Source organism: Symphalangus syndactylus, chromosome 18 (genome assembly GCF_028878055.3).
Source record: "Symphalangus syndactylus isolate Jambi chromosome 18, NHGRI_mSymSyn1-v2.1_pri, whole genome shotgun sequence".
Lineage (NCBI taxonomy): Eukaryota > Metazoa > Chordata > Mammalia > Primates > Hylobatidae > Symphalangus > Symphalangus syndactylus.
In genome coordinates this window covers 14069350-14080836 of record NC_072440.2, presented here as the reverse complement: position 1 = coordinate 14080836, position 11487 = coordinate 14069350, and the positions used below count along the sequence as shown (strand labels likewise).

Here is an 11487-nt window from a genome sequence, read left to right as displayed (position 1 = left end):
AAGGTCTTCAGCCTTAGCAGGGGGAGCCTCTGCCTGGCCTCCTTCGTTCCCGAGCCCCTCAGTCAGCGTCTCCTCCCAAGAGGGTCCCCTCCACCCAGAATGTCCTCCCCTGGGGGAGACCCCTCTGTCTGCGGGCCCCCTCCCATAGGAGCGCCCCTCTTCCTCAAGGTGAACCTCTGTCCCCGATATCCGCTCCCAAGACCCAGACCTTGTTACGGCCCCACCCTCCACGGGCCCCTTACCCCCCGGATCCCCTCCCCTGGGGGAGACCCCTCTGTCCGCGGGCCCCCTCCTATAGGACGCGCCTCTCTTTCTCAGGGTGAACCTCTGGTTCCCGATACCCGCTCCCAAGACCGAGACCCTGTTACGGCCCCATCAACACGGGTCCCCCTCCCCCCGGCGTCCCCTCCCTTCGGAGGAGCCCCGTCTGCGACGCTTCCCAGTCAATCACCCCCAGCATCCCTCCCCGCTCTCACCCAGAACTTCCGCCGCGCCCCCTCCCCTCAGGCGGGACTTCCGCCGGCGCCCCCTCCCCCGCGGCGCCGTCTCCTCCTCCAGCCTGAGGCGAGTCTGGGCTAAGCCTGGAGCTCTCCGGCCGCGGCGCAGCTTCAGGGCAGCGCGAGCTGCAGCGGCGGCGGCGGTTAGGGCTGTGTAGGGCGAGGCCTCCCCCTTCCTCTTCGCCATCCTACTTCTCCCTCCTCGCCATCCTCCCCCTTCGTCCTCCTCGCCTTCCTCCTCGTCAGGCTCGGCCGAGCTGTGAGCCGCAAGATGGCGGCGCCCAGGCCGCCGCCTGCCAGGCTGTCGGGCGTCATGGTGCCGGCACCCATCCAGGACCTGGAGGCCCTGCGAGCGCTCACGGCGCTCTTCAAAGAGCAGCGGAACCGGTAACGGGCCCGGCTGGGAGGCTGCCCCGGGCAGGGGAGGGCAGCCGGGACTCCCGCGGCGGCCCCGGCCTGGACCCAGGCGCCGCCCCCGCCTCGCTGGAGACGCGGAGGGCGAGGCCTGCGCGGGCTGTCCGAGCGCCACCCAGGCCTCCCGACTCCCAAGCACCGCCTCGTGCTCGTGGGTCCCCGCGGGGCCTGGGGCGGGCGCCCGCTCCCCCACCGCAGCCAGTCGGGGTGCGAAGCCGCGACGCCGGGAGCCCTTGCCGCGGCGTGCCGGTGATGTTGACCCAACACACGCTTAGGCCGCCCCTGTCATGTGCGAGGGCTGCGCCAGGCCCTGGCTGCAAGACCCACACGGGCCCTAGAGTCATGAAGGGTGTGTTTGAGCGGGAGAGACGCGTGTTACGGACGCGGGAATTGCGCACTTGCGGGGATGGCAGTCTCTAGGCATGGAGTGGGACTGGCACTCCTTTCTCCTCGGCGTTAGAGCCCAGGCTGTACCATCCCCCCTGAGGGCAGCGCTCTGTGCAGTGTGGAAGAGCACGGGCCTGGAGAGACCAGTCCAGTCCTGATGCCACTGAGGGGCAAGATAGCTAGGCAAAAAGAAAAGGTGCCCAGGAGTCGACAGTTGTGGATTTGGTTCCTGGCCTTGCAAGCTGCGTGTTACTGTGCAGTTTCTCCAGGCCTTAGAATTCTTGTGTAAAAAAAAGGGACTATAATAAACAGCTTAGTTGCTGGGTTGAACAGAGGAATAAATGAAATAAAGCATGTGAAAATATAAAATGTGCGAAGTCCTCAGTCAATGCTTATTTGATTTTGTTCTGTTCTCTGGGCCTCAGTTTTCTTGTCTATTTAATGGGAGTAAATTTGAAGAGTACCTCCCTGGTGATAGTGTCATAAGGATTAAATGAGATATAATACATATTAAATCCTTAGGACATACCTGTACATAGCACTAAATGTAGCTGATATCACAACACATTGATTGGTAGTTCCCCAGGTATCAGCTATTGTGCTAGGTGATGGGGTGGGAAAATGGAAAGTTCTTGCTCTCTCCTGTACTAGTACGTACAAGATAACATACAGCTGTGGGGGTATGTATGTACAAAGAGCAGAGGGAACACTGAAGAAAGACAGACTTGGGTCTGCCTAGGTGATCACTAGAGGACTTCCTCTCTTTAAACTAGACACCTGGTCTGAGCACTTCTTTACCTCAAATCACTTTGGGAAATGTGGAGATGCTGAAAGAATGCTATTATTAAAAGTCCCTGGTACTGCTCTATGGGCCTTTGGGGGAGATGTATTTATTGATTTAATGCTTAGGCATTTCTGTATCATGATGGGCCCTCCTTTTAGTTAATAACCCAGTCATCAACCATTTATTGAGCACCTACTATGAAACAGGTTTTTTGTTAGGGTCTGAGGGTACAAAGAGGAATGATGTGATCCCTTTTACCAAGCATATTTGGGAAATTGCTAAATAAACACATTGTAATGGAAATCTATACAAGAGGTGGTGGCACAGGGGAACGTGTGGATCTGTTGGAAGATTGGCGAGCCAGGAGAGGCTTTTTTTTTTTTTTTTATTGAGATGGAGTCTGGCTGTGTCGCCCAGGCTGGAGTGCAGTGGCGCAATCTTGGCTCACTGCAAGCTCCGCCTCCCGGGTTCATGCCATTCTCCTGCCTTAGCCTCCCGAGTAGCTGGCACTACAGGCGCCCGCCACCACGCCCAGCTAATTTTTTTGTATTTTAGTAGAGACGAGGTTTCACCGTGTTAGCCAGGATGGTCTCAATCTCCTGACCTTGTGATCCGCCCGCCTCGGCCCCCCAAAGTGCTGGGATTACAGGCGTGAGCCACCGCGCCCGGCCCAGGAGAGGCTTTTTAAGATTATTTCAGGTGCTGGGTTATAGATGAGAGGACTAGAAGGAACAGTGTCTGCAAAGGGGCCATATGTTAATTTTGCAAAACCGATGAGACAATTAAGTAAAGTAACATAGATTAGGTTTCTCCTACAGAGGAGACATTTATTCAGACATCAGTTCCCTTTTTATAACTTGGAGAAAATCCAAGCCCCTGAGCCAGTTTAGAAGGCCCTTCTTGACTCTGTCTCCTGTGAGGGAAGAAGTTACAGAGAACCATTGATGGTTTTTGTCAAGGGAGTGGCATGATAAGATCTGCCTGTTAGATCTTCCTGGCCGCCTCCTCCTCCACCTCCATTGTGGGGAATAAATGAGAGGATGAAGCTAGAGACAGGGGACCTTTAAGGAGTGGTAGCAGAAGCCCATGTGAAAGAGAAAAGTGCCTAAATTAGGACATTGTGAGGATGAGTAGAATAAATACTGAGAGATACAAGGTTGAATGGACAGGACTCGGACCAATTGGATTGTTGGGGAGAGAATGAGGAAATGAGGATGCTTCCCAGATTTCATCTGAGTTCTGGGGCGGTGTCCTTGTTCCAGGCAGAGATTGGAGACCAGGAAGGGTGAAATGATGTTCAGGGCCTGGCATGGAAAGACATAGTTGTGTGGTGGTGCAGAGAACTCATGATCAGGGTTTATAAGGACAGGCTTCTGGTCCTGGTTCTGTCACTGCGTCTCTTTGTCTTTGGACAAATTATAAGGGTCTTGTGGGGCTGGGCCCAGACTCCCACCCCTCTGAGAGGATCCCTCCAGTTCTGATGCTCAGGGAGCCAGTGTTTGTCCTTGAGGGTCTCCTCTTCAGAGAGGGCATAGGGCTGTTGCCTGGTATGAACAGGAACATAGATGGACCCAGGGGGAGGATGGGCCAAGGTGTTACAAGGTAGACGAGACAAAAAGCCAAGCAAAATGAGTCCTCAGTGTAGCAAATAGAAAACAGCAGACAAAAAGCAAAAACAGTGAGGAAAGTAATTAAGAGATTCTTCTCTTTTGGTGGAATACACTATTTCTCTAGGATTCCATTTTATATTTGAAGAATCATAGACATAATGTAGTTGGTGGTCCTTCTGAGCTCTTCCATGCTACAAAGCAAACTTCTGTCTGTGGTAGCTTGAGTAATAGAAGTGTCATGCAGTGGAAAGAGCAGTGGCTTTGGAACCATGGAGACCTGGATATGAATCCTGGCTTAGTCTCTGTAGACTTCTTGTTTCTTGTCTTGAAAACGGGATGATGGTAGCCACTTTTACGGATTATTTTGAGGCTCTGTAATATTGTATGTGTAGCATAGTGGTTTATGCATAGTAAATGCCATTTATTTAGGACCTGTTATTAAAATATAACAAGGTTATAAGTGACCAAGAATCCATTTGTGTTGAATCTCCTATCTTATCAAAAACAAAAATTGAAGCTATTTCAGGAAGACAGTTCTAATTTTGGGGTTTCCAGAGAAAGGGATCTCAGGATCTCATTACAATTTTAGCAACCCCCAAGTGAAGAGAAATTCTTATATCCCATTGTGGTAATTTTAAATATGTCCACAAATTCTTTGATACTCTGACTTTCTCAAGAAGGAGGTTAATTCTTTTCTCCTTGAGTGTGGGCTGAACTTAGTGGCTTGCTTCTGAAGAGTAGAATATGGCAGAAGTGACAGTGTGCGACTTCTCAGACTAGGTCATAAAAAGCATCGTAGTTTCCTCTTTGCTAGCTCTTTCTTGGATCGCCCACTCTGACGAAGCCAGCTGCCATGTCATGAGGACACTCAAGCATCCATATGCAGAGAGCTGTGTGGTGAGGAGCTGAGGCCTCCTTTGAACAGCCATGTGATGAACTACCTTGGAAGCAGGTCCTCTGAGCTCCAGTCACATCCTCAGCCACGTGTGCAACCCCATGAGACACCCTAAGCCTCTCAGATCTGTGTGAGATCATAAATGTTATTGTTTTAAAATGCTAAATTTGGGGCTAATTTGCTATGTAGCAATACATCATTAATACACCAGTCTAAATTCTGCATGCACTGTGTTAAATGCATTCTGTAACCCACTTCTTAAACAGCGCCTTGGTCACTAAAATAATTTAAACATATTGCTTATGGTCATATAATACCAGTATTGAGATATTTCTCAGCTGTTTCTTCTCTGTGTAAGATAATTCTTTTTTCTCACATTTGTTTTATACTTTTTGCTTAATGTAGATGTCAGCGTATTTCACATTTGTTTAACAAGTGATTTAGCTTGCTGTGAGTCTTTGCAAGTCATGTTAAATTCTTTCTGAACAAGTAAGACAAACACATTTAAAATTCTATTTTAGTTGCTCCTTTAGTTATTTTTCTTTTTTTTTTTTTGAGACAAGGCCTCACTTTGTCATCCAGCCTGGAGTGCATTTTTTCTAGAGAAGGGGTCTCACTATGTTGCCCAGGCTGGTCTCAAACTCCTGGCCTCAAGTGATCCTCCTGCCTTGGCCTCCCAAAGTGTTGGGATTACAGGCATGAGCCACCGTACCTGGCTAGTTGCCTTTATAATGCATCTGTGAGGCATCTCCAGACCCCCCAAAGTGTAGAGCCAGGTGAGATGGGTTGTCATACTCCATCTGTGCTGTTCATTAAGTAGCCACTAGCTACATGTAGCTACTTAATTAATCGAAAATAAGTAAAATTAATATTTCCTTAGTTGCATTAGTCATATTTTTTAATTTTTAACTTTTTTTTTTTTTGAGACAGAGTTTCACTCTTGTTGCCCAGGTTGGAGTGCAATGGTGTGGTCTTGGCTCACCACAACCTTCGCCTCCCGGGTTCAAGCGATTCACTTGCCTCAGCTTCCCGAGTAGCTGGAATTACAGGCACGCGCCACCACACCTGGCTAATTTTGTATTTTTAATAGAGACGGGGTTTCTCCATGTTTGTCAGGTTGGTCTTGAACTCCCGACCTCAGGTGATCCACCTGCCTCGGCCTCCCAAAGTGCTGGGATTATAGGCATGAGCCACCGTGCCTGGACCTTTATTACTATTTTTTTAGAGACAGGATCTCACTCTGTTGCCCAAGCTGGAGTGCAGTGGCACAATCATAGTTCACTGCATCCTCGACTTCCTGGGCCCAAGCAATCCTCCTGCCTCCTTCCCCAGTAGCTGGGACTACAGGTGTACACCACCATGCCCAGATAATTTTTTTGGTTTATTTTTTGTAGAGATGGGGTCTCGCCATGTTGCCCAGGCTGGCATTAGCCATATTTTAAGTGCTCATTGGCCACATGTGATTGTGACAGCACAGATATAGAATATTTCCATCATCACAGAAAGTTCTAGAAATAGTGCCCTTCTGTAATAAGTTTTCTATAGGGGAGATCATGTTCTGACTCTTGAGTATTCTTGAAATAATGGAACATTTGGATACTGCTTTCTATAAATTCATCTCATACTTAAACTGATACCTCACTGGTCTTCCACCTGGTAAACTTCTTGAATAAAGTGGGCACATCACATTCACTGTACGCCTGGCATCTAGCATAGAGTTGATAGTGGCAGATGCTTATCAGTTTCTTGAGTTGCTGCAATTTCTATACCTTATTACTCATTGCACTTGCTTGGTCTTTTTCTTAGTCATGTAGACAGTAATGTTTTTTTCAGCTTCTATCAGTATAGCTCATTTTTCCTCTTTAATCTGCTTAGACAAAATGAGGTTTTCGTTGGTGTTTAATTTAAAAATTAAAAAAAAAATCAGGCCAAAAGGTCTTAAAAAAAAAATGAAAAGGCAAGTCCTGGACTTAGAGAAGTATTTAAAATATATATGATAAAGAAGTTGTTTCAGAATATATAAAGGACTCCTACCTACAACTCAATAAAAAAGACTCCTACAACTCAGTTTAAAAATTGGGCAAAATCTGTGCTTTACAAAGAAAAAGGCCAATAAGCATATGATAAAGTGTTCCAAATCGTTAGTCATTAGGGAAATGCAGTTAAAACTACAGTGAGAGACTACTGCATACCGTTTAGGATGGCTATTATCCAAAAAATGGAAAAGAACAAGTATTGTTGAGGATGTGGGGAAATGGGAACCCTTGTGTGTTGCTAGTGGACATGTAAAATGGTGCTGCCACTATGGAAAATAATTTGGTGGGTCCTCAAAAAGCTAAGCATGGAATATGACCAAGCCATTTTACTCTTAGGTATATGCCCGAAGAAAATGAAAAAGGACAAATACTGTATGATTCTGCTTTTATGAAATACCTAGAACAGTCAGACTTGTAGAGACAGAAAGTAGATTAGAGGTTACTAGGATTTGGAGAGAGGGGAAATGAGTTACTGCTTCATGTTTACAGAGTTTCTATTTGGGTGTTAAAAAAATTTTGGAAGTAGAGGTGATAGTTGTACAACATTGTGAATATAATTAAAGCCATTGAACTGTAGACTTAAAATGAACAAAATGGCAAATTTTATGTTATATATATGTATTTTACCACAATTAAAAAAATTAATAATACAATGTACCAAAATCCGTTTAATTGTACACTTTAAGTGGGTGACTTTAGTGTGCCACGTCAACCCTATCTCAATAGTGCTGTTATAAACAAAACCATAATAAGATACCTCTGCATCCCTATTAGAATGGCTACAATGAAAATGAGTGACACTGAATTTTGGTGGGCATGTGAAGCTATATATTTATGATTTTTAAAAAGTCACATTGTTTGGAGTGGAGGGGTGTGTTTAAAATGTGAACTCCTCCCTCACTGCTATTTTTGTTTCATAATAAAATAGCCTTTTATGTATCTTTTTCCCTACTCAGTAGTGCCTTTGTTGAAGGGAGGGACTTTATGGTGTTTCTTAGCAGGGTGCCTGACCCATTTTGGGTACTCTGTAAATGTTGAACTGAACTGAATAGAGCAATGAGGAGCCAGTAGCTCCAGTGAGTCAATCAGTGATTACTCAAATTACTAAAATGCTACTGATTACTTTACCATGTAATTCATTCATTGAATCATACCACACAGGATATATGTAAGATCTGTGCTTAGTGCTGCAGCTGTGATCGATATGATAAAATTAACTATGTGTAGCTTACTTTGAACTATTAACATAGGAGTAGCTCACATGCTATTAAATTATTAAATTTAATAAATCTGTAATTTGCTAAAAATGTATATTTGTAATTTATATTTACAAAATAAATTTGTAAATTTGTAAATATAAATGTCTTAAGCCCTCGTTCCTTTGCTTATACACACTCCTCATTTTCCCTCAAGGTTGAGTTATCATTTCACTTCCTTTTGAAAGCCGTTTCTGACCTCCAGGTGCTTTTGCCCTGTATTCCCTTGGCACTCTGTGCTTACCTCTTTCAAAGAACTTCACATAGAGTATTACAATCACTTAATTACCTACCAGTCTCACTAGACTGAGAGCAGCCCGAGGCCAGGACTCTTATTTACCTCTGTTTTCAGTACCAACTTTCAGGCCTACCACATAATGAACATTCAATAGTATTTTTATTATTTTCTTGAACACCTAATTTTCTTGAGCCATGAGAGAGAAAATGAGAGCATAGAAGACTTTAATTAGGAGGGGAAAGGAAACGTTAAATATGACAGATGACTGATTTCAAGGGGTAAGAAATGACTTGGTATTGTTACTTGGTTGTATAAATATGTTGACTAACCTTCATAAAGAAAGTGAATAGATTAAGCGCTTTAGAGGTCAACATACCACAGAGGTAAAAAATAAACCTATCCATCTGTGTATACACACGTACATGGATTTTCCCCGGACGTTACTGAGCCTCTGGCCAGCAAGTGTCTTTACACCAAAACACACACAAAAAAAACAAAAACCCACACGAGTCATCAGCTTGGCTAAGGATGCTATATGGCGTTTTGACTCAACCGTGATTCAGCTCAACTTTGTTGAGGGAGAACATCAATTAAGTTACACTATAAAAAGCATATTTTAGAGTGTGCTGGCAATTTCCTTTATTTTTACCTATGCCATGAGCTGGAATGCTACATGGAATTGTTTGGTAAGGTTGTCTGACTCAGCTTCAAAATACAGAAGTGGTCAGTGTGAGCCACCTCATACATTCAATTATCTTAAATGCATGAAGTAGACAGGAAAGAGTTTGAGCCAGCCAATCAAAATAAATAAGGTTAGGATTGTGACCACCAGTACCCTCAGAGCAGAGTTTCTCAGCTCTTTCATTCTTCCAGTCTTTTGTGGTGGTCACTGGACCCAAGGGCTTGGTCACTGGACTGTGGGCAATGACACTCAAAAGCAAAGGAACTGGGACTACCACTAGGGCGAGCTGGGCCCTCTGATGGCCACAAGCTTAGAGAAGTTATTAGAGTTAACAAGATGATCCATAAGTGAGGGATGCTCTTTCATTATAGCTATTGAGGAGTCTGTTTGTGTACTGCTTAGAACAGTGTCTGGGACCTAATAGACACAGTTTAAGTGTTAGCGTTATTGTTGTTGGTGTCATTGTCATCATCATCATCAATGAGAATATTATAAAACTATCAAAAGACATTTAAAAAGACTTAAATGGTAAGATACACCATTGTATTATAGGAAACCTCAATAACAAAGACATCAATACCTCCCAAATTGACCTATGGATTCAATGCCATTCATAATAAAATTGCAGCAGGGTTTTTGCTAGAAATTCACAAACTGATTTTCTAAGTTATATGAGAAACTCCTAGGTTTTCTCTTACTCTCTGAACTCTCATCCCATAAAGGCTTTTTTTTTTTTGAGATAGGGTCTCACTGTGTCACCTAGGCTGGAGTGCAGTGGTGCTATCACAGCACCACCATGCCCTGCTAATTAAAATTTTTTTTTTTTTTTTTGTAGAGATTAGCTCTCACTATGTTTCCCAGGCTGGTCTTGAACTCCTGGGCTCAAGCGATCCTCCTGCCTCAGCCTCCCATAGTATTGGGATTACAGGTGTGAGCCACTGTGCCTGGAACCCTTTAAGGTTTTTTACATGAATCCTTTTCTGACTCCCCAGTTCTTAAGATCCTTCTCTATGCCCTCAGCAAAATTCCCTGTATCCTGAACTTCTGTAAACATCCATTCATCATCTTGATCTAAATGAAATATGGCTCTGAGGACATGCCTTTCCCAGGGTTCTTGAAAGTGGGAGGCTGTTTTCTCTCCTGCACTCAGTATAATGCTTGGCTCAAAGGTGTGGTAGTTCTCTTTGATTGTCATTGCTGCTTTCAGACCTTTTTCCTCCATAGACCACTCCAACTTTTAATCTCATAACATCACAGTACCACTTGTTTAATCACTTTTGTAGTTAAAAGAGACCTTTGGATCAGTCTGCCTCATTCCTTGAAGAGTTTAGCCTTGTCTCACTTTTCACTCTATTTCTTCTCCTGTCTTAAATCTTGGTTATTTCATTGTTTATATAGATTATCCTTTCATTATCCTGACCTCGAATTTCTTTGACTTTCTCTCCCTTAGTGAGCTTGACCTCCATCCCATCTCAGCCACACATTGCCATACCTTACTTAGACTTTATCCATAACTGTAGCTGCCTTCCCCCACAATCTCAAGAGTCCCAATCCCTGTTTTCTCTTTAGGGCCCCTGCTTCATCAAGTCTTTAACCTCACCAGGACCTACAGTCTTTTGACCCTGTTTCCTATTTACTACCCCTTTTGTTTTTCATTCCCCTTCTTAATGTTCACATTCCCATCTGGATCTGGCTTAGATCCATGGATGAGTAATAAGAGCATTTTTAAATGTACATCCTCAACTCTACTGCCTCCTCTCTAAACTTTGTTATGTTTGCCCAGTAAAACTCCAGCTCTGGTCAAATCCAACTTGTTTCCTTTGTGCTAGTACCCAAATAGCTGAACAAGGCTAGAGAAAAACGTACAGCCGTGCAGACTGCTCTCACTTTAACTTGCTGATCACTAACTAAGGTGGCCCTTAATGCTGCCTGTCAGTCCCGCTGCTTGCCCTGGTCCCTTGACTCTCCTGCTCCCTGAGTCAGGTATTTCATGCCCCACTCTCTTCAAACCTCCATCCCATCTCCTTCATCCTCACTCTCAGCTCTCTGAAAATAGGAGCAACCAGAAGATAATTTCCAGGAACTCTCATCACCCTCTCTGCCCACCTACTTGTATCTGTGCCCATAACCTGCCTTTGCTTCTGGTCTGTGAATGAGCGGTCTTGCTCTGCATATGAGCTCCCCTTACGTTTGCACTAAATTCCATTGCCTTTTGCATACATTGCTCCAGCAGTCTTCTTCCCTCCCCTGTTAAAAATCATCAATTTTACCCTTTCTATTGGATTGCACTCATCAGTTTATAGATCTGCTGTAATTTTTCCGATACTAAGAAAAATCTCTCCCTCCATTTCCCTGAGTGATAATCCTTCCCGGATCTCAGAACTCAGTCCTCAGACCTCTTCTCTTTTCTGCCTATATTTACTTTCACAGTATTTTCACTCAATCTTGTGGCTTTAATAACTTCCGTTTGCTGGTGACTAACATTTTTCTTTAGCTGGACTTTTTTTTTTTTGCTTTTTTTGAGACAGGGTCTTGCTCTGTCACCCAGGCTGGAGTACAGGGGCATGATCTGCAGCCTTGACCTCCCAGGCATAAGCAGTTCTTCCAATCCAGCCTCCTTTGTAGCTGAGACTACAGGCATCCACCACCACACCTGGCTAATTTTTTGAATTTTTTTGTAGAAACAGG

General features: G+C 44.6%; 1 protein-coding gene across 3 annotated transcripts in view; it reads left to right on the top strand.

Moving 5' to 3' along the window:
* Nucleotides 1-408: 408 nt before the first annotated feature.
* ATXN10 (ataxin 10) overlaps nt 409-11487 on the top strand; it is a 189465-nt gene continuing 178386 nt past the window's right edge. For 2 of the 3 annotated variants that reach the window (XR_010117008.1, XM_055253884.2), the window contains exon 1: nt 511-884. Coding sequence is in view for 2 of the 3 variants with exons in the window: in XM_055253884.2 (XP_055109859.1) it covers nt 769-884 (116 nt within the window). In the remaining variant the exon portion in view is untranslated. Of the gene's footprint in view, nt 885-11487 lie in introns of all 3 variants that reach the window. The other variant, XM_055253883.2, reaches the window with a different exon arrangement.